This window comes from Cyprinus carpio, chromosome B1 (genome assembly GCF_018340385.1).
Source record: "Cyprinus carpio isolate SPL01 chromosome B1, ASM1834038v1, whole genome shotgun sequence".
NCBI lineage: Eukaryota > Metazoa > Chordata > Actinopteri > Cypriniformes > Cyprinidae > Cyprinus > Cyprinus carpio.
In genome coordinates, this window is record NC_056597.1 from 15,068,465 (window position 1) to 15,093,064 (window position 24,600).

The following is a 24,600-nucleotide window of genomic DNA, read 5'->3' on the forward strand; positions in this document are numbered from 1 at the left end:
GTTTTATTGTCAAGTGCGTACGTAACCTTTTAAACCTTTTTAAAATAATTATATTTATGACTGTCATGTTCACTGTAAAAAAAGCTGTGACATTTATGGTAAAATACTGGCAGCTGTGGTTGCCAGAACTTCTCCGTTAAAAATATAGTAGCAACATTTTAGGTTTTACAGACTTAACCTAAATTCACAATAAAAAACGTATTTCATTAACTGATGTAATGTTAATAAACCAGCATATTGAAGTACTAATATCTGTTTTAAACCATTGTAATACTGATAACCACCAAAAACAGGTGGTGATGAAAAAGTCACATGATGAATGAAAGCTCATCACAAACAACTCTTCTACAAGCTGAAGAGTGAACTTTATATATACATACATAAAGTATATGAACAATGTAAATAAAACAAACACAAAATACCAAAAAAAAAAAAAATAAACAAATATGAACAATGTCATTCACACAAACACTAAACACCACATGATACTGAAATAATGCAATAAACATTAATTTTAACAACATTAGATGCAAGATAAAACCCTAATGTACACAACTGATAAGAAAAAACTAAGAAGAAACATAGTTATTTCATAAAAACATAAAATATGAATTGTCATGCAGAGATTTTTGGGAGTGTCAGTTTACAGGTTTTCACTGTAAATTATACAATGACTTCTTTTTCTTTAATTCTTTTTCACTTCCAAAACCTGTAATTTTAACAGTATTTTACTGTAAAATTACATTAAATGTAATTACAGTTATATAGTATGGAAACTTACTGATAACCAATTAAAAGGTTTTTACTGTAGCATTTTAACAGTCTTTTACTGTTATAAAAAATATTAGGCCTATAAAACATTTGGAATTATAATACTAATAAAAAATACTAATAAATGGAATAATGAATGGACAAAAATATTAAGTTATAAAAATTTATAAATCTGGGTAAAGGTGTTTGTCATAAAATCTACTAACTGTCGTATCAGTGTTTCATTGCTGTGCCATATAGCTGTTTAAAGCTGTCTAAACACGCTTCTGTATGGGGATCACAGTCTTAAAGAGGGGCTACCTGAAAGCTGAACTCTGTCTGTAAGGATCTATCCATGTGAAAGAGAATTAGAGGAGCGCAGTCATGCATGTCACCCTGATTACAGCAGTACAGTTCGCCTTATTTCCCAACCAACCTAAGACGTTTTCACAGACACACTAACCAGTCTGTGCCTTTTTGGACAGGAGGGGATGCTTTCGTTTGTGTGAAGGGTTGCCACGGCAAATCTTTTAAAGAGTGGTTTAAAAAGTCCTGCTCATTGCCCTGTGCTACTGCCTTTACACTTTACATTTCTCTCTCTCTCTCTCTTTTAAACTTCTGATTGATAAAACATCACTTTTTTCAAGTGTAATAATGACTTTTGGATTAAAATAAATAAATAGCCTAAATCAATATTGATCATTTACATTATATTGTTTGCTTGTAATGATCATGACCTTCTCAGAACTTGATTAGAAAACTTATAGTTAAAGCAAATGTTTGAAGATGCCTTTTGCGTGACTTCGATGGAAAGGTTAATTACTAAAGCTCCATCGTGTGGCGATTTCAACAAAACTTACACGCCGACTTTGAAGTCATTGTCTTAAAAATATTTTGAAATTTGAATTCTGTTTATTAAAAATGTATATTAATTTATGACTTTTTATTAGTATGATTGTTTGGGTCGGACAATAGTTTCAACATTATTAACTTATTACTTTTATTAGCTCTTTATTTTAATTATCAACTAAGCAGTTTTTTAGCTGCAATTGCATCTGCAAGTACCCATAACACGCATACTATAAACTTTTGTCATTTAGTATGTCCCGCACATTTGTTAGATTTGAAATTCCTACGTTGATGGGAAAAAATGTTGATCCTCCAGACGATGTGTTGTCATGCGAGAGGCTGTGACCCGTGATGACCCCAGGCCAGAGACACACACAATCCTTTAGCTTCGCGCGCCACCGTGAGTCTCCTCTGCATCACTTCACACGAGACATTCAGCATTGTTCGTGCATCACAATAGAGCATCCTTAATATTCAGAAAAATCGTCCGAAATCATATATAAATCTATTCCTCACTGAATAAATTTAAAGGGGCGAAACATAGCTTTCCTCGTGTCTCGTTTTAATTTATCCTAAACATGAATACCGTCTTGTTCACTAGAGGGAGACATAGATATTGTCATATGTAGAAAACTAAACTCTTGTTGAAAGAAAGAAAGAAAGAAAGAAAGAAAGAAAGAAAGAAAGAAAGAAAGAAAGAAAGAAAGAAAGAAAGAAAAAATGAGCACTTTTGATACACTTCTCAGATCTCAGTTTATCTTTCGTATCTAAGCAGATAGTTTAACCTTGAACATTTGTGTGGGAGGATTTTTCATTTTTTTATTGTAAGTGAAAAATGAAATGCATAAATTGTAGGCTAATAAAGCTTATTACTAGGAATAAAGTTTATTAAAACACAAAAAAGTTCTTTATATAGGTTATGGTCAACAGAGAAGGCGTAATTATTGATCATGTAGCTAGACTAGTAATGGTACTTATATAGCTAATAGTGTCTCATATTTATTAGGATACTAATACATGGATACATGGTGTATAGAAAATAACATCTTGCAATATTACTGAACGTCGCAGCTCATATTTATCAACATCACAACAGTGCATATTTCGTCTTATAACTTATATTTATTAGGATACTTCACCTCATGGTGTATAGAAAAAACACTGAAGCTTCATCTGGCTTTATTTGTGAATATCGCAGTTTATATTTATCAACATTACAACAGCGCGTATGCAAATTTCCCTAAAAAATAGCCAATTAAACTCGTACGCGTAAAGATATGAAATAGGTGTTCTGATTGGTCGAGCGCCCGGTTTCCTATCTGAAGACAGCTCGGAGAGCCATACACGCCTCCAAATAACAGCTGTGTGGACGCTACAGTTACACCATACAGGTTTGTGCAATTCTACCTTAATCTTGGCTGGATTCATATTATTATTTCAGTAGATGGAAATCAATAACGCTTAAAAACATTCAAACCGTGCACATTAAATAAATATATCACGTAGAAAAGCGTTCAAATGCAAAATTGGGCGTCACTACATCTGCTCAGCCTCATATGCATGCTCAGTTTAACACATAAATGCAGCGATGATGCCACGTTTGGGGATGTTTTTATGCAGCGAGTCCTTTTTGAAGCAGAATAGCGTTGTAGAATTAAGTCAGACTCATTTGGTTCAGTCAGTTCTTTTGAACAGTGCGTTTCAACCGTAGACTGTAATGGTTTCAACCAGTTTCAATGCAAAATTACTTCTGGCTTGCAATTGTTGCATAATAAATACTACGCCTACTGTAAATAATATGTAATAACAAATAGTATTAAATTTTGCTCTGTTCTGTATGTGTCTCATACAGGTCCAGTGCGCTTTATCTGTGTAATTTCTAATATTAACGCTATTAAAAGTAACTTCCACATCAATCAAAATCCTCGGTTCACTCCAAATGATTATACCATCAGCTCAATCATAGGTCGAATCGATTTTTTTATGTAGTAAATGAATTGATTTATTAGCTTACGAATCGCTTGGACCAATTCCTTCCAAATCGTGATCGAATCGCGCAGATTTTTTTTCTAAACAATTTCAGTCGATTAATTGAAAAGATCCGACTCAAAAGAAGAAATCAATCACGAATTGGACAGCGCAAAGCACGAGTGAGCGCAGGAAGAGCGCTTCCACATCTTGTGTATTTAGCAGAAAATAAAATAGAGAATGTTAAAACCTTTTCCCACAATATATAGCTAGGTATAAGTGTTAACCCGGCATGCATTTCCTTGGCACTGTTCTGTCAGAGATGGCTGAAGTTCAGCGGAGGATCGTGTGAAGACAAAGAGAGGGGCGGAGATGGAGCGTGTTTGGAGACGCTTGTCGGTGCTTCGCGCGCTCTATTGTTAGTTAATTAGTTAATATAGGACGGAATCGGACATGGAAACAATGCAGCTCTTGTTGTCCACGACATGTTTTCGCATCACTTTTTGTCAAGTAACCTCCCATTTGCTTTTTTTCCATATCACATATCACTGGCCATCATCACAAATTATAGGCGTCATCATGAACTAACCATTTAACCTGCAATGCCTGACATGCAATTTATTTGATGCAAAAATAAAAAAAAAGGATTAGAGGTTCACAGAGAACATCCAAATATAACATGGTTATGCAACAGGTTTGCAGACGAGAAGACCTCTTAACACAGTTAATTTGGCCTCATTTTGTTGATGCAGTGGCTGAAAGATGGACTTATTTTTGATTCATAATCACATCAGGGGAATTATATGTATGTAATTTATTACTTAAAAGTTCACACTTTTCCTCTATTTTAAAAAGCAGAAGAGATAATGTAAGAATTAGTGTCAAATGGGCAAAGTTTTGCACGAAACACTAGAAAGATATATTTTGATATTTTTTCAATAAACTTTTTTTTCAGCATTTTTTGTGGCTAAGAAATGGTTCACACAGCTTGTCTGCTCTATGACTATGAGATGACTCATTCTCATCAAATCAGTTAAGTAAGTGCATGATTTGTGTGTGTGTGAAACAGAAGGTGATAGCGTGTGAATATGTTGTGGTTTTAAACTGTAGAGTTGTGGTATATGAGCAGCAGACTCACTCAAGAATGTTTGGAATTTTGGCCGTCTAGCAGTCTGAGGTTATGCTGGTTTCATTTCCTTCTGTTTTCCTTCATGCAGACAGTTTGTTCTGCATCTTTGGGTTTTGTGGTCACGTTACCCTTCTTTCAAGGTTAAGGTTACATAGAAATTTTTCCTTCTTGTTCTTTGTATTGATAGTTTGCATATTCTATAGACCATTTTGCCAGAATCGGTTATAATTTTTTCTATCAGTATTAGGCTGATGATACACAGGGCAACTTTTTGAGCAATGTTGCCTTCAGTGGGCAATGAGGTGAGACACAGGGCCCACGACTGATCTAAATTATCCAGATAGAAATTTGTTACCCATTCTCGATGGGAAAGTTCCCAAGCAACATTGCTCGAAAAAATTTGCCCAGCAAAACTGCTCCAAAAGTCACCTTGTCAATCATCAGCCTTAAAGTAAAAGGGAAGCAATTCACTGAGGATAGTTGCCCCACTTCAGAATAACACCTGTTGCTGTGGTTACCAATCCAAATGTGTTCTCATCTGTTATTTAATATATTTAACAGGTTTACAGATAAAAGCGCCTGTCTCGAATTTCAGATCTTCCATTTCTATTGTAAGTCTTCTCACAAAAGCCAAAACTGCCCTCTGGGCTTCTATAGAAAATGGTTTGTATTATGTGCTGCTCCACTTTTAAACATGTTATAGAAAGCTTTAGGTGTGGTTCAGCTAGAAAGAGTTCAAACATGACCAAGCCCATTTCAGACCATAACCTTTAGCCTGGACTCCCTTTATTTCTAGCTTCTGAAAGACTAATTTTCGTGAACTAATGAGATTCTGAAAACTTGCGGAATGAGAGCCTAGAAAACACAAATACGGTGTATAGTTGTGAACACACTCACTCTGTGTCTGTAATTTAGACTGTTTAATGACTGGTGAAATAATCTTGATGTAAGTTGGTAGTAAATGTACGGTGGCCAAGAAGTGCAAAACAGATTGAAATTCTGAAAACAAAATAACGCAAATACAAATCTAAAAAACTAAATAACAATTCAGAAAAAAACACAACAACAATTCAGAAAACATTATAACAAGTCAGAAAACGCAATGACAAATTTGAAAAGGTGTTTTCTGAATTGTTGTTGTCTTTCTGAATTGTTATTTTGTTTTTTAGATTTGCACTTGCATTTGTAATTTGTTTTGTTTTCAGAATTGTAATCTGTTTTGCACTTCCAGGCCCCCATATAAATGGGTTGTAAATGCTGTTGAATGTATAGCAGCTTTAAGGAATAGGAGTGGGTGCCATCAGAATGAGTTCAAACAGCTAATAAAAACAAAACAATAATCCACAAGTAATCCAAATGACTCCAGTCCACCTATTAAAATCTGCGAAAAGCTGCATGTTTGTAACAAAATCCATCAAGACGTTTTTAACTTTACACCATTCCTATATCCATAATATTACTTTTTCTAGTTGAAAAAGTTGTCTCATCTCAATTAGGAGAGAAATATTTACAGATCAAGCACCGTTTACAGTCCAAAAACGGTTCTGAACAATTATGTCTTGTATGTGAGAGGACAACAAAGGATTGACTTTTTTACTGGAGGAAGTGATATTATGAATTATGGATTTATGCTCTGGCCAGAAATAAAAGTGTACCTATTCACTGCAATTCATTGGTGAGCAAGTGATGTAATGCTAAATTTCTCCAAATATGCAGAAACAAACTCATCTACATCTTGGATGGCATGAGGGTGGATACATTTTCATCTTTTTTTTTTTTTTTTTTTGTCATGACTAAACTATTCCTTCAAAGAGTAATAGTATTAATGTGGTAATTTTCTCTCTTACAGAATGTGGCATTGTTCTTCTCCTTGTGCTTCTTGTCTATTAATGTACGTGTTGATGATCTTGTGGCTAGGTCGCTGTCAGTCATTTGCTTTTGTCTCTTTTTAATAGCTTCTTTCTATAACACCCAAACAAATCAGTCTCTGTTCTCGACTGAATTGGGTCAATGGCTCAGACATTATGTCATATATTTTTTAATTTATCCATGAAAGCTATTAATATATTGTATACATATTTTATAAAACTAATGGACAATAAAATGATAGTGTTCCTTAATTACATTTTGGCTCTTGCTTTTAAGATGATCAGTGCTATTATTATTACAGCCATGATGGAACTGCAAGTCTCTCATACAATCCAGTCCCTTGGATTACATTGCTCTTCTCTGATTATCAATACATAGACTGACAAAAAGAACTATCTAGATCAGTGTGCTTTAGCTCTCTTTCCTTTAGGGTGTCCATGAATAATTCAACAGCTGTTATGATGCCCTGACAGACTGGAGAACAGGAAATGTATTTGACAATATTTTTTATTTATTTATTTTTTAACCACAATCCTTAGTCAAAAAAAAAATAAAAATAATAATCTCTAAATCTGATTGGGCCGCTGATGGAGTAATGCAGTTGAGGGTTATGCATGTCAGTGTTAAGAGATACAAATCCTGGAATTACAGTACATATTATAGTGGGATACTAAGTGCCAAATGTCCAGTTTGACTTCTCAGAAATGTAAAAAAGCAGAGGTGCTGTAATGCAGAAAAAATAACCAGTTAAAAGGTCTGACAGAGAAGGCATTGCATTGTTGATGCATTTCCAATTAAAATGGAAATGGGATGATCTTTTATAAAACTGCAAATAGCTTTTATATGTCACAGTTTGATAAAATCATATATATATATATATATATATATATATATATATATATATATATATATATATATATATATATATATATATATATATATATATATATATATATATATAAAAATATATATGTATATGTATATGTAAATGCAATAATCAATTAACATATGTATATGTGTATGTGTGTGTGTGTTTCTGTCATGAGTTTGGTATCCTGATTGCCATTTGTCAGAGCAGCTGTTTGTTCTAGCTTTTTTGTCTCTTTTTTTCCACTGGGTTCCATTTATGTGACATAATGCTTTACAGAGCTTTCTCAGCCTGCAATATCTTTTTAATATCTCAGTTGTTTCTCTCATTCAGCATTAAGAGTAAATGCAGATCCCTTTGTTAGAATCTTCTGTTACTCAAAAGTTTTTGAAAATTTGTTTCTTGATTTGTATCTAATTGTAATTTTTCTAAAAAAAAAAAAAAAAAAAAATCAGGTTAAACATCCGAGGTCAAGTTGATGCTTAAATGAATCCTCATTAAAAGGTTTTTCATGCATGTTGAGTTATTTACACTGTTAAAGAGTTGGATTCTCATGCTAAACATGGCCAAGGTATAAAAAAAATAAATTAATAATAATAATAATAATAATAATAATAATAACAAACTGTTTAGATGTGTTACTTGAGTATTTCTGTGCCAAATACACTTCTTACAAGTTTAAGTTGTGTGAGTTATAAAAACTTAATCTCTCTCCCACCCTCACAATCCCTCTCTCAGTGGGCTGATTGTGCACTCTCACTGTCTTTCTCTCAGTGGGCTGGTTGTCAGTGTAGCTCTGTCATTGGATTATACTGTCTGCATCCCAAGTATGGAGAGAGGTTAGTTTTTACTTCGAGGACAAGCACTGCCAGTCCTGCCATGTGATCAGCATGACATTTCCCATCTGTGAGCCAGATACACACAGCTGCTGGCACTAACATTTACACACACACACACACACACACACACACACACACACACACACACACACACACCGTCAATTTAACCCTCTTAGAAGAAACAGTCTCGTGGACATAAGCATACAGTACATTTTTCAGGAATGACTCAATTCATGTTTATACTAACAATGTGCAGCCTCACACAGATGTTTAAACCTTCAATGACATTGAAGAATGATTTTAAAAGTGAATTCAGCATGCAGTGTTATATCTTATTGAAATCGTTTAACCTGCAGCAGTAAATTATAGAAAAAATCACTAATATCAACCAATAACCAATATGATGCTGTTATACTGTATATCTGGTCCTTTGGAAATGAAATAAGATTTTTATTATTTTTTCTACATTACAAAAGTGAGTGAAAATGTTTCATGCTAATGAGAATTTGGGGGCAAATGATCTTATGTGTTATGATGACCAGTGTCATTTTAGTATTATTCATATGCTAGTATTTAATAATATTTTGAATATTTAATTTTAGTTTATTTTAGTGATTTTTGTATTTTTTATTTTTTTTTTTTACATATTTGTATTTATTTAATTTATTTTTATTGTGACTTCAAGTTAAACTTAGTTTAATCTGATACTTTATTTTAGCTTAATTTCAGTTACTGAAAATGTTTTAATAGTTTTAGTTAACAATTAGGCCAGACGAATATAATTGTAACTTCTTTTGATTTTTAGTGTCAAATGTAAGCTGCACATGCTCTTGACAAATTCAGTGAGAGTTGTGAGGGAGCTTACATTCTGCCACATGTGGAATGTCTTCCTTTTTTTTCTCTTTATGTTTGTGAATTACTGCATTGTGTTTGAGTAGAGGAGTGTTTGAGCTGCCACGCATCTCTTGTTCTCGTATTACAGAGCAGATCTGCTGTTCATCAGGAATTTCACACACAAACACAGCAATGTCACCGCTAGCGTCTTTGGATTGGATTTGTATGCTTATGTTTCTGAGATAAGAAAAGCAACAATACGCTTTGTATTGATGTGTGGCATGCCAGCAACTCCATGTGTTTTGATGCATTTCAAAAGACCCACTTCATACACACACACACACACGATTGCATCTGCTAAAACAGACTACAGGGTTTAAATACTGAAGCCAGAGGGTAAAAAACATTCAGCATGAAATGAGAAGTGGGAGACGAATGAAAACTAGAAAGGAAGAAATTGAGATGGAAAATTCAGTGACAGTTTAGAGTGAGAGAAAAAGAGAGAGACCCACCTTGTGGTATTGCTGTCTGTGAGGGTCATTCTGCTATTCATATCCAGTAGTTTCCTTCAGGTCACTTTAACTACTACAACAGGCACACGCTGAAAGCGTCCCTTAAATAAACATAATATTACCATATAGGCTATTACTTTTTATTTTATTGGCTTATTTGTGTTTTGTGAAATTAATTCAGTTTTTGGTAGCCATATAGAGTGATGATAAAGTGAAATTGTTCTGTATGTTACTGTCGTCCTTTATGGTACAGTGAAATACATTTAGTATCGAAATAATTTTCACTCAGAAATTGCTAGGAAATTTTACAAACAATTAAAAAGAAAAGTAACTTGTTGAACATAAAACATAAAATTTTAAAGTAGAAAATCTGAAATTGTATTTTTTATAAAATGTTCTCTAGTAATATTTTATTTACAAAAAAAAACTAAAAGCATTTGCTTCCATTCATTGATTTGATGGATTTATAACAATCGATTTAAGATGTAAAAATAATACGAAATGTTGTTAATCATAAGATTGTAATAAAATATTAATTCTGCACTTATATGAATTTTTTATATCTTTGTGAAGATTCTGTTGCTTACAATTATGTGATGCCAAATGGAACAAATACCCTACACAAGTTTGTAATAATTTAGATATTTTAATGTTGTTAATTTTTTAGTTTTTATGCTCACCAAGGCTTAAGTAAAAACAGTATTATTGTGAAACATCATTACAATTTAAATGAAATGTTTTCTGCAAAATATGCAATTTATTCCTGTGATGGTAAAGCTGAATTTTCAGCAGCCACTACAGCAGTCTTCAGTGTCACACGATCCTTCAGAAATCATATTAATACGCCTGATTTGTGCTTAGTATTTTTATGTAGACAGTGATATACAGTACTACCTTTCAAAAAGACTGGAGTTAAATAAACTGTAATAATATTTCACAATATTACTGTTTGACTATATTTTTTAATCAGATAAATAAATAGTGTAAATGTGAGAAGTCTGCGTATGTCACACAGACCACTGAGGTGAAAGCCCGCCATATTATCTACAACATATTAAGAGTTCTTCTCACAGGATTTAGCACTTATTTTCACTCTCAGTGTGAAGACCAAGTGGTTTCAGAGATATTATCAGCAAACACCTCACTGATACAAAGAAGCTGCCACCCTTCAGAGGAGATTTTCAGCTTTGTTGTTAGAGCAGTGAAGTCTCTGAGGTCTCAGCTTAATGAAGGACCCTCTTTCTGTCTGTAATTAGTCTTCACTTCCATGAGGAGAGACTGTGCAGAGAAACACAGCTAGAGGCTATGGGCTGATGCAGATGAAATATTTATTGCCTTTTTTATTATAGCCCCATTTTCTGCTCATATAGAGCTGTCAATAAAAATACATATAAATCAAACAATACAACTTAAATATCTATCAAATTATTAAATTTAAAATCTGAATGTGTGTGTATATTATCAAATTTAAAATTTCAGATATTACACAGTTTGTTGAAAAAGGAAAAAAAAATATCACATTATAATGTACAAAATAGAAGATACATGTATAAAAATATACTGATTAAAAAAGCTCTTAGAAGAACAATATAGTTTTTATAATAATTATAAACAATAAATTAGAATAATATTTTCTGATGAAAATAATTATAGCAGGAATATAATGGTGCATTCTAAGTCTACTGTATCAAGAAATAAATATTAAATTATTCTTCAACTACAATCTCCTGCTTTATTCATTTTTGTACAAAATGTGTTTTTCTTCGTCAGTCAGTCAATATGCGTTAACACCGAAATAGTGCCAAATATTTATCATAAATATACCCATGTAGCATTCACTTAAATAGATGAATTTCAAAGTGATTTTCAGCTTACAATCAGGCTTTTTGTACCACTAAATTCCTCCTCCTGTGTTTTCTTCTTTCAGACTTGAGCAAGCTGAATTGGCAGAGCCATGCAGGCCCAGGATCTGATCCGGCACCTGCGGTTACCTGAGCTGGACGACTTGAGGCAGTATGTGCGCAGTTTACCCATCAACACCCTCATGGGCATGGGCGCTTTCGCTGCCATCACCACATACTGGCTGGCCACTCGGCCCAAAGCACTTAAACCACCCTGTGACCTCTCCATGCAGTCTGTGGAGGTACAGGTAAGTGTCAGAACTTCCTCAAAAGTTTTACACTGCAAAACCAATTTGAAAATCAATGGTGAGGTGAAATTGTCCAGGGTAAGAAAAGTCTTTCAAAATCAGGCTGTGTATAAAATGTCTGGTCTGCAGACTTTTCTTTTTCCAAGCCACATAAACAGAAAGGACCCATATGATCTACATGCAAAACAGACAACCACCATTTAGATGATAACATTAATACTCTAAAGCAATCAGGTCTTAGTGCAGAAAACATTTGCTGTTTCTTGGGGACAGTGCATTTTTTGTGCTTTTTATAATTTATAATACACAGTTGCACTTGAGGATATCTTGTTTCCATGTAACTGACCTCCTCAAACAAAGCTGTTGAATGTGTTTCTTCATTGAAAATGCTCATTGTGGCTCATTGTGTTTACCCCAGCATGCGAAAAGGTTACCAGCTGTATGTCACAAAACTGTCTTTTTGTATGCATCTATGAACTCTTTCCTGAGTTACCCAGTGCTTTTTATAATTTATTTTTACATGCAATCAGGTCTTAGTGCAGAAAACATTTGCTGTTTCTTGGGGACAGTGCATTTTTTGTGCTTTTTATACTTTATTTTTACATTTAATCATTTAGCAGATGCCTTTATGCAAAGCGACTTACAAATGATGAGAACAATAGAAACAATCAGACAAATCTCAGCTAGTCTAGCACAGTACACATAGCAAGTTTTTTTTTTTTTTTTTTTTTTTAATGACTACGTCTACTTCCTGCCAGTAAAAGAAAATCTTTAAAAAAAAGTATATACAGTACCATTCGAAAATATTACTATGGTAAAAAAAAAAAAAAAAAAAAAAAAAAAAGATTTCTATAAATGATCTTCCTTTCAAAATCAAATCAAAAAAAAAACAACTAAATAAAAAAAAAAAAATAAAAAAAAAAAAAAAAATTAAATGTTTTAATGGTTTCCAGAAAAACATTAAGCAGCACAACTATTTTTAACACTTTTAATACTGATGATGATTAACCACTTAATTAGCATTAGAATGATTTCTGAAGGATCATGTGACACTGTTGACTGAAATATATACATAAATTTACATTTATGCCTTTGGCAGATACTTTTATCAAAAGCGACATTGCATTTAAGTTATAGTTTGCATTTTATCAGTTCTTGTTTTCTCTGGGAATCGAACCCATGACCCATTGTTAATGACATGCTCTACTGTTTGAGCCAAAGGAAAAAAAATAAAAATAAATAATATTTCACAATATTACAGTTTTTACTGTATTTTCTTCAAACAAATGCGGACTTGGTGAGCATAAAAAAAAACATAAAAACTAACTTGCCAAACACAGTTGAATGGTAGTGTATGTGTGTTGAAAACACTGGGACAGCCAGGTAGAGTTATTTTTAAAGTGGTCTTTTCATCACATTCCTCTATGTCTTGTTCTGTCATCACATGCTTTTTAAGTGTATAGCAGTTTTGTGTGTATATGTGTAAGTGCACAGACTGTAACTTTGCTTTGGATACAAATAATTACAGCTTCTTTCACCCAGACAAGTATAATTGTAGAAGCATGTCTTTGATCTCTGTCTCTGTCTTAGCTTGAAAGAGTTTGTGTATTCTCACCATTTCTTGTGTGTTTGCTATGGTAACACCCTGAAGTATGAGTCAGATCTACTGTGGAGCGATCATCTGTAAATTCCTTTAGCATGAAGTCTTCCTTTCCTCTGCTGTTAATGGCCTAGTCTTTTTTATTTTTTTATTTTTATCAAAATCTAATCCTAATGCTGCTGTAAGCATTGTTTATGCATAAATGCTATTAATGTTTAGTTCTGGTCCTCAGATTTCATTGGCTGGCATTATGGTGTTACAAGATTTCTAATGTACATTTTAAAACCACTGTTTGCAGCACTGTTTCTGTTCATGCTTTTCCAGATTAGCTGTCTGGTGTGAAGTAAGGAGTTATTATCTAATTGTTTGGTACATAATACCATAGTTTTTGATTTTGTTTTTCAGGGTAGTGAATATGCTCGTCGGTCTATTCTACAGGACAGTGACACATACATGACATACTACTACAAAGACGCTCAGACAATGTATGAATTTTTCTTACGAGGACTACGAGTGTCAAGTAAGTCAAATAGCTGTTTGCCTCAAGTCGTTAAGATAAAATCACCAGTAGTTCACCCAAAAAAAGAAGCTCTTTTTTTTGTCATCATGTGTGATATCTTTTACATTTTTGTGATTTATTTTTATAGATAATGGTCCTTGTTTGGGATCTCGTAAGCCGGGCAAGCCATATAATTGGCTTTCATATAAAGAGGTAAGATTTCTCTAGAGCAAAATTGATTGAAACCTTATTCCATAACTAGTTTAGCCGTTTTTTCTCTGTTTGTTTACTGAACCCTGTCTCATTTGTGTTTTATCAGATATGGCTGTGCATTTAAGTAAGTTATGTATTTTCATATGCTGTTTATGTGTGTAGGTAGCAGACAGGGCAGAGTTCGCAGGTTCAGCATTACTCCACAGAGGTCACAGTCAAACAGGAGACAAATACATTGGCATCTTTGCACAGAACAGGCCAGAGGTAATCACATGCACACAGACACAGATTTCTGAAGCTGTCTACCTCAAACATGATGGTTTTGATGATCAAAATATCATGTAATTAATTACTTCCTTTACACATTGATGGACAAGCTTGATTGCTACATTGATTGCTTTGCTTATTCTACAGCAGATGTGGCAACACTTTATAATTGTTTTGTTCATTTTAGATTAATTCTATATAAGATAACCAAGTATGTACATTCCACAACTGATTAAGTTTTGTGTACATTTCTGCAGTGGACGATTTCAGAGCTGGCATGTTACACATATTCACTGGTGGCAGTGCCACTGTATGATACACTTGGTACAGAGGCCATCAGCTATATCATTGACAAAGGTGAGCAAGCACACAGCATTTTTTTCCCAATTCTGTGCAATAGTTTCATATTTCCCTTATATTCATTTTTTAACTATGCAAATAAATACTAGGACTTTCAAAATAGTATGTAGCACCATTTCTGTGTCCTATTCTAGAAAAGTGTTTTGTTCACTGTAATAGAAAATCCTACTAATTAGAGCATTAGTAATCCTATTTCAATCATGAGAACTCTTGGAATAGTTTTAGCATGATAATGGATTTGACAATATTAATGTACTAGGTCTCGGATGGCTAGATCAACTATTCACGCTGCTACTGCAGAGCATACATCCCATAGCAGATCTAGACAGGTGGAGCTTGGGGAGGTGGAGGGTTTTAAAGGAACTCTGATAGGAACGCTGCAGGGCCAGCTTACAGCAAACACTGAACCAGGTTATTTAAAAGTTCAGCAAGCAATCTGATTAGCTAAATGTATCTGATTGAACCAGCAGAGGCCAGTCAACATGCAAACATGTACAATCATGATGTGATTAGACTGCATCTAAAGAATCTATCAGCCTTGCGCCATTCAGACTGAACTTGATATTATCTAAATTATTTTAAAATGCTTCATATTTAATCCCATTTAAGTATTTAATTAATTACTAGAACTATTTTTAATTTCATTTGAAGATTTTAAAGAAGATGGAAATTGTTGACATTGTGACATGTTGAAATTGTAAGAAATTTGTAACTGAGCCTTTGTTGTAGCCACCATCTCCACTGTGATCTGTGACATTGCGGATAAGGCTCGTCTGATCCTGGACTGTGTGTCTGGCCAGAAGCACAGCATCACAACCATAGTAATCATGGAGAACTTTGACAGTGAACTGATTGCACAAGCAAAACAGAAAGGCATTGAGATCCTGAGCCTCAAGGAGCTGGAGGTTTGATTATACACACACAAACACACACACAGTTAGACACCCTTGGTAAGCAGTGATCTCATTAATCTTGTATTTGTGCTTCACTAAATGAAGTCTTTCTTTTGGCAGGCTATTGGCAAAGCGAACTACAAGACACCCATTGTGAGTAAAACTGAGTGCTGTATTGATTTACAGACTTGTAACTTTATATGTGAATAGTGAATTGATTATTTGATTGCTTTATTATTGTTTTTGTGCTTCATGGTAAGTTAATGAATCTTAGTTTTGATTTTATTTCTAGCCACCTAAACCAGAGGACCTGGCACTGATTGGCTTCACAAGTGGAACTACAGGTAAAAGTGTTTATATATGTATTTAACTATTTAATTGTGATTAAATAGACAGAATCATTTTGAAGGTTTCAAGATTTTCAGTGAATAACGACTATTCTTTTAGAAGGCTTTAGAAGACTTATAGCAACTGAGTCATACAAAACATTTTTATGATACATTTATGATGTTTATTTATTTATTTTATTTTGGAGTTTGACAACCCTAGTCCTAATTCATTTTTAACTAATTTAAAAAGAAAAATCAAAAAAACAAATCAAAAAAAAAAAAAAAAAAAAAGAAAATAAAAACAGTTTAAAAATACATTTAGAGAAGTTAATTTTGTCTGTCCAATTTCTTTCCTTTTCTTTTTCTTTTACAATCAATACACATAGAGCACATATTTCATTTCTCTTTCAGATGTTGCCTCATCATATCCTGTCACATTTTTAGTGCTCCAACTTAGAGAATAAAATTAATCTTTTTTTTTTCAACAGGGAATCCAAAGGGAGCAATGATCACACATGGAAATGTTGTTTCGAATTGTTCTGCTTTCATTAAAGTTACAGAGGTAAGCCAAGAGATTTTTTAAAATAAATTTAAAAAAAAAAAAAAAGTAAATTATTTCTTGGAAAACTATCAAAAAACTAGCAAAAATGACAACCAGTGAGATTTAAATGACAGATCATATCTGTGAAGTTTTTAGGAGCATCTTTCCTTCATTTTGTTTGTCAGTTAATACATGTTAGTAAATGTTTTCTTCGAATCAAGTTCTGTCTTTCTGTTATGTTCACCTCTTCTTGTGCCTCATTTCCTCATTGAATTATCTGTTTCCTGTCCTGTGTTGATGTGTATGTATATTTGTATGTGTGTGTGGTTAGGGGTTGCTGAAACCTAGTCCTCAAGATGTTATCATCTCCTTCTTACCGCTAGCGCATATGTTTGAAAGAGTAGTAGAGGTACGCTGTATTTCACACTGCACATGTGTGTGTGTGTGTTTTACAGGTTCACTGCATGCTCAACCAGACAGACATTCACATTTCTTACCTACCACTAGCACACATGTTTGAGAGAGTGGTCGAGGTATGTATTATGCATGCACACCGTCATTGAACAATTGTTTCATATATTTTCCATACAAAAAATAAAAAACTCAGTCATCAATTAATCCAAAGATAAACAAAACCCAAAAATTAAAATTCTATCATCAACAACTAACATCATCAAAACAACATTACACTTCATAACATGTTAATTGATGGGCTACACTTTTCATCAGCTTAAAAATTTCCTGAATGTACTCACTTTTAGGCCATCTGAGATGTAGATGAATTTGTTTCTTCGTTAGAACAAATTTGGAGAAATTTAGCATTGCATCACTTACTCACAAGTGGATCCTCTTCAGTAAATGGGTGCCGTCAGAATGGGGGTCCAAACAGCTGATAAAAACATCATAATAATCCATAAATAATCCACATGACTCCAATCCATAAATTAATGTCCTGTAAAGTGAAAAGTGGTGTGTTTGTAAGAAACAAATCCATCAGTAAGACATTTTTAACCGATTCCGGTGGAGTCCTCAACCCGTAATGCTTCCTCCAGTGAAAAAGTCAACTCTTCTGAATCAGGGGAGAAAATGCGCAGATCAAGCAGCATTTACAGTCAAAAACAGTCCAAAATAGTTCTAAAAAATAGTTCGGGGAAGTTGTGGCCTAGTGGTTAGAGAGTTTGACTCTTAACCCTAAGGTTGTGGGTTTGAGTCTCGGGCCCAGCAATACCACGACTGAGGTGCCCTTGAGCAAGGCACCGAACCCCCAACTGCTCCCCGGGCGCCGCAGCATAAATGGCTGCCCACTGCTCCGGGTGTGTGTTCATGGTGTGTGTGTTCACTGCTGTGTGTGTGCACTTTGGATGGGTTAAACGCAGAGCACAAATTCTGAGTATGGGTCACCATACTTGGCATTAGCGGCTTAATGCTATAAAAAATAACGAATATGTTTGTTGAATTTGATTTGAGAAGACAACAGAGTATGAACTTTTTCACTGGAGGATGTGTTATTATGTATTATGTACTGGTGTTTTGGCCGGAAGATATTGTTTCAAGTTAAAATGCCTTAATGATGGGATTTGTTTTCGCACCTTCATAACATGTTAATTGATGGGCTACACTTTTCATCAGCTGTTTGAACTGTTCTCATTCTGATGGCACCCAGAAGATACATGGGTAAGCAAGATATTCTAAATCTGTTCCGATGAAGAAAGAAACTCATCTACATCTTGGATGGTCTGAGAATGAGCACATTTTCAGCAAACATTAATTTTTGGGTGAACTATTACTTTAAATACGTGATATTATAATTTCTTGACTGTGCCTATGTAGAAATTAACTGGCATTATATTCTTGTTGCATAATTGATTTTTGTGTATGTAGGGTGTGCTTCTGGTCCACGGGGCCAGGATTGGATATTTTCAGGGTGATATCCGTCTGTTGATGGATGATCTGAAGACTCTTAAGCCCACTATATTCCCTGTAGTGCCCAGACTACTCAACCGAATGTTCGATAAGGTACTTGTGTTAAGTTATACACACATAAACTGTTTGCACTGAAGTCTGTACTTAAATACACTTGGTGATCTTTGCTCATTATACATTCGTGTGTTTGCATTGATCTTCGGACAGGCAAACACTCCTCTCAAAAGATGGCTTCTGGATTTTGCCACCAGCAGGAAAGAGGCGGAGCTTAAAAGTGGAGTTGTCAGGAAGGATAGCATGTGGGATAAACTGATCTTTAGCAAAGTGCAGGTAACCAGATGAAATGGAGAAAGAGTGTGTAGAGCCCAAGGACAGAACAATCAGATGAAACCATAGAGCACCTATAAAGACTCTGTTGCCTAGCAACACACAAATTCCAAAATACTCAGCATCCAAATGTCTGACATTTATAAAGCAAAAAAAAAAAAATCAAGGGAAATCACGACTCATCTAAGGGCTTGTTCACACCAAGGACAATAACTATAAATGTACAGTTTAAAGATCATTCTAATTCTATGAGAACATGGAAGTACACACCACAACTATAACAATACGGATGCAAAGGAGCAATATTGTTGGAATTTTTTTGCTGATGAATGATAAAAAAAAAAACATTAATAGCCAATCAGAATTCACTGAAGCATTTAAAGTGGCAGATGACATAACTGCAGAGTGTGCTTATACTAAACAGAATGTTGTCTGTTGGTGTGAATGGAAATTATATTGTTTATAGTTACATTTATAGTTATCGGTTAGCATTCTTGGTGTTTTGTCAAGTTTTTGAAAGTTTCCCATGCTCACCAAGTCTACATTTATTTAATCAATATAAAGGTATATTATGAAATATTATTACAAATGAAAATAACTGTTTTCTATTTGAATATATTTTAAAATTTCATTTATTCTTGTTGTGGCAGAGCTGAATTTTCAGCATTGTTACTCCAGTCTTCAGTATCACACAATCCTTCAGAAATCATTCTAACATGCTGATTTGCTGCTCAGGAAACATTTTTTCCTCATGAAAACCATTGTACTATTGTGTATTATTTTTGTGGGAAGTGATACATTGTTCTTCAGGGTTCTTTGATTTATAGAAGGTTCAAAAGAACAGCATTCAATAGAATTCTCATAACTCTCACCAACACAAAATACCACAATATTAAGCCATGCTATAAATAGATTAAAAAATATAAGAAGCTCATATAGTTTTTCATGCTTATGTCAAATCTACAATAGCTTGCTCAGAACTCTCACCTAGATATAAAATGCGATTGTTATTTAATTGAACTCTATAACCTTTTAGTAACTAAATCCTGCATTAACATAACACTCCAAACTGAACTGTGACAACTATTTTCTGCTACGGTGTATACATAAATCTGACTCCTGTGACCCTACAGGCCAGTCTGGGTGGACGTGTGAGGCTTATGATCACAGGAGCCGCTCCGGTCTCTCCCACCGTCCTCACCTTCCTGCGAGCAGCTCTGGGCTGCCAGGTACACACACACACACACACACACCTCTGTTCTCCCGCTAATCAGTATTCCCACAACTGGTTTTAAGTTTATTGTTTTTTGTTGTTGTTTTGATTATTATTTTTTAGTTTTATGAGGGTTATGGGCAGACAGAGTGTACCGCAGGCTGCACTATGTCACTTCCTGGAGATTGGACAGCAGGTAAAACAGTGTCAGTGTACTGTACACATATTAACACACAAAACCAAACAGACACACCTCGGATGGTGTACAGTATAAACAGCCTGCGCAGTAACACAAACTCTCCTGGTCTCTGCTCTCAGGTCATGTGGGAGCACCACTGCCCTGTAACTTCGTTAAGCTTGTGGACGTGGCTGAGATGAATTATTTTGCAGCAAATGGAGAGGGAGAGGTTCGTCAACAGTTAAAATATTGAATTTTAAAGGAATGTTCTGGGTTCAATATAAGTTGAGCTCTTTTTGTGGCATAATGCCTAATCTTCAGCCCAATATGTGGTATAATGCTAATGGTGTACCTCTCAATTAACTGGTGTGTGTGTGTGTGTGTGTGTGTGTGTGTGTGTGTGTGTGTGTGTGTGTGTGTGTGTGTGTAGCAGTGTGTGTGTGTGTGTGTGTGTGTGTGTGTGTGTGTGTGTGTTTTCGACAGGTGTGTGTGAAAGGATCAAATGTGTTTCAAGGTTACCTGAAGGACCAAGAGCAAACCTCAGAAGCCATAGATAAAGACGGCTGGCTGCACACTGGAGATGTCGGCAAATGGCTTCCGGTAAATTTCACATCTTCTCTTAGCACTTCTGCTCCTTATTTACTTTCATTTGTAACTTTTTAGTCTGCCAATTCAGTACCAATATAATCAGTGTCCTTATTTCTGTAAATCTTCTGCATGATTCAGTGAATCAGAATCATTTTTAAATGAACTGACATCAACCCAGTTACTGACTCACTAATGATATTTAATCTTCATTTTACCCTTTACAATTTTCTTTCGAAAAGTCTCTTATGCTCACCTAAGCTGTATAAGTTGGTCAAAAATACAGGAAAAAAATATTTGAAGTCCATATCACAGGTATAACAATAATGACAAGATGAACAATATCATTGAAATTGAATTGAAATCATTGAGAAGGATTTTTCAGCCGAACAAAAAACAATAACATCTCCAGACTTTAAAGCACTCAAGCATTTGTATTAGCAGATGAAATAACTGTAGCATAAACACACACTAATATATTTATTGTTATAGTTATCTTTATGGGTATCATTCTTTGTATGAAAGGGCCTTAACTTGTGAGTAAATGTCTTGTCTCTTATGCTCACCATGCATTCTAAAAAAAATAATGTCCAAGAAAATTGGTTTTAGAATTTTTTTGAAAAATTTACTTATTAATGCTTGTGAGTCCACTGAAACTCATACTTGAAACTTCACCAGCTCCTCTAAATACAACTGTAAGTGAAGCATTTAACTTTTGTACAATCTTTCCAAATTGTTGCACAATTTAAAAAATATTTTCAAACTAATTCTTGCGTTTTAAGAGAGCAGAACCCTTCCCTCTTCTTTTAATTAGTTAGTGAAGTTGAGTATTTATTGTTTTAGAATGGGACTCTGAAGATTATAGACAGGAAGAAACACATCTTTAAGCTGGCCCAGGGTGAATACATCGCTCCAGAGAAGATTGAGAACATCTACATCCGCAGTGATCCAGTGGCTCAGGTCTTTGTACATGGAGACAGTCTGCAGGTGAGAGACTGGACTAAATGACAGTGGCTTCCACATAGCAGTGAATCAGAGTGTGGATGTGCTTTCCCAGACACCAACCAGTGTCGGCCCAGATCCAGCACACATCTAGCACGCATGGATTTCACGCTGGCCGGATCTGGGCCAACACTATGTTGCTGTCTGTGTTAGCATAAGTGTGGGTATATGTGCTATTATAGATCAGTGGAGTAAACCCGTCCTGTGTCTGTTTGTAGGCTTGTTTAGTGGGCATTGTGGTTCCTGATCCAGATTTTCTGCCTGGATGGGCAAAGAAAAGAGGCATTGAGGGATCCTATACTGAAATGTGCAAAAGCAAGGTACAACACTTTGGATTTGGAGGCTTTGGATTCATATTTGATGACATTGTTTATATTTTTAATTTGTTGAAATATGAGGACTTGTACCCTCCCTGACTTCTGATATTGTTTTAACCAGGAACTGAAAAATGCCATCCTGGAAGATATCATTCGGCTAGGGAAAGAAGCTGGACTGAAGTCCTTTGAACAGGTTCATATACAAAACTAGCTCTTTTACTTCTTGACAGCTCCACCACAAATCACAAACCTTCACATACCATAAAATGTTTTACACTATTTATCTGTTCATTTCTTGTTATTTGTTTTATTTGTTGTGAATACTGATCCACAAAACACAGAAGTACTAGAGCAAGGGTCTTTTTCAGTTTAATGGAAGTCCATTAAATTTAAAGGTGCTGTATGTAAGATTTTGACTCTACTAAAGCATAAAAATACCATAATACAGTATGTTTGCAGAAGAAACATGCTAAGTTAACACAATGCTACAGTCAGTTATTCTCCTTTGAAAATGTGCGTTCTGGGAGGAATCTCCCAAATCAGACTGATTTGTTTTGGTTTGTGAAACCCGCCCACTGCCAGTTTACCTAATTGTATTTCAGCACTAGTTGGTAGAAAACACAGCGTATTTAAATTCATTCATCTTCAAGTGCTCTGATTCCTGTTTGTGTCGTCAAACTGGCAACCTGCGTGTGCTTCAAGTCTGAGGAGGAGGGGCCCAGTGAAAAAACCCTCTCCAATATTTAGAATTTGGACTGCAATACCTAGTTCAACCACTCGGTGTCAATCCTACATACAGCACCTTTAATGTAGTGTGGTCCATTAACCCATAAATAACACTAGGAATGTTAATGATAATTCAAATTTTTTTCTAAATATGGTTGATTTGTCCAATAACCTTACAATAATAATAAATATTACAATTATTTTAGAACAATATTCTATTATTATACTTATAATATTTAAGCTATGTTATATATTATTAACATACTAAAAATGATTGTACATTTTTTTATCTAATCTCTTTGTGCGTGTGTGTGTGTGTAGGTGAGAGACATTGCCCTGCACATGGAAATGTTCTCTGTTCAGAATGGACTTCTCACACCAACACTGAAAGCAAAGAGAGCCGAGTTGAGAAACCACTTCAAACAGCAGACTGACCAGCTCTATGCTAAAATCAAAATGTGAACAAAGAAAGAGAGAGAGACCCCGTCCACACTGAGAGTGACTGAACTAGAACATACTTGCAGTGTGGTGATGATTATGAAAGAGGTTCTCCAGTTCTGACGTGTTGTTGTCACTCACACAGTGAGCAAGGAGGAGAGAAGGACCAGGTGGTTCCAGTGGTTCTACCACTTGGATGTGCCGCAGTCATCTCAAAAGAGGTGAAGTATAGTCCTGCCAGTGAAGCACATACCAAACATTTCATGAGCCCTGCTATTCATCTGTGATGACAATTCAAGAAAACTGGAAGTGAACCACCCCAATGCCTTAGGCCAGTGAATGCCTTGAGTCTAATAACCGAGAGCACACCTGCAAGATCATATAAAACAGAACAGACTGAGACAGCCGATATTCATATGCCACAAAGTGCTGACAGGTTTCTGATTTGTAAACCATGTGCAGATATTTTCATTAAAACTTATTTAAAACATAGTGATTTCCATTAAACTTCTGTAAATGGATATTTATCAGTGTTTACTATTTAAATGTATGGTCTTGATTGTTACTCAAAATGCTTTTGTTATGGTAAACCATGTTTAAAATATTTAAGGTCTTTTCCATATCTGAATACATGATTTCCACTGAAATTGACAGTGATATGACATTGGTTCACACAAATTAGTTCTTGATACTCAGATTCCACTAACAGCACTTTGAAATCTCAAATGTGCCTCTCTCCTGGAGATTAATGCTTGTATATAGGTTATCTATTTATATTTGTACATCTTTATTGTATTCTGGTTCATGTAAATTGTGCAAACAGTTATCTGTAGCATGTGGTTGTTGACGAGAGAAATAAACTGATGTCATTCTCTCGATAGTGTTTGGGTTCCCGTTCATTTACTTTGGTAATGATTCCAGTGCCTGTATTTAAAAAAAAAAATATGAGCATTGCATAATGGAATTGCAGTATTTCTGGTTTATATTTCACAGAAATGCCTATACAGTGGGAATGATATTAGAATGAGTATATACTGTGTATATATATATAAAATAATGATTTTCTTATATATATATGAACGAATGAAACTCAAAAGTCAATGAGGCATATAGTTGCATAAATGGCTAAAAAACTCCCCTCCTAGCTTCTGTTGTCACTCACTCTAACCTGAGCCTACGGCTATATTGACACACCTGAACAAGCTTTCTAAATACGAACACCCATCTTGAAATTCAAGAAACTAGTCTCACTGGCTGCCAGTGTCCCACACACTTTATAGTCACAGGGAAAAATATAATTTTCCCAACCTGCCTAAATATTAAAGATGGTAATAGGAACCAACAAACACCCAGTATAGATGCAACTATCCTCTGGAAATACATTTGTACAGTCTCCAATCATCAGTCGATTAATAAAGCATG

General features: G+C 34.7%; 1 protein-coding gene across 1 annotated transcript; it reads left to right on the top strand.

Annotated features, from left to right (window-relative positions):
* Positions 1 to 2,900: 2,900 nt before the first annotated feature.
* Positions 2,901 to 24,054, top strand: LOC109091432 (acyl-CoA synthetase long chain family member 1a). Its single transcript, XM_042716698.1, has 21 exons — positions 2,901 to 2,990; positions 11,546 to 11,767; positions 13,773 to 13,887; positions 14,015 to 14,079; positions 14,242 to 14,343; positions 14,604 to 14,703; positions 15,436 to 15,611; positions 15,720 to 15,752; positions 15,892 to 15,943; positions 16,417 to 16,490; positions 16,925 to 17,002; positions 18,351 to 18,485; positions 18,588 to 18,722; positions 19,853 to 19,948; positions 20,056 to 20,128; positions 20,251 to 20,339; positions 20,594 to 20,710; positions 21,539 to 21,682; positions 21,916 to 22,017; positions 22,136 to 22,207; positions 23,062 to 24,054. The coding sequence occupies exons 2-21, from the start codon at positions 11,573 to 11,575 to the stop codon at positions 23,200 to 23,202; spliced, it is 2,094 nt and encodes a 697-aa protein (XP_042572632.1). The 5' UTR covers positions 2,901 to 2,990; positions 11,546 to 11,572; the 3' UTR covers positions 23,203 to 24,054.
* Positions 24,055 to 24,600: the final 546 nt, after the last annotated feature.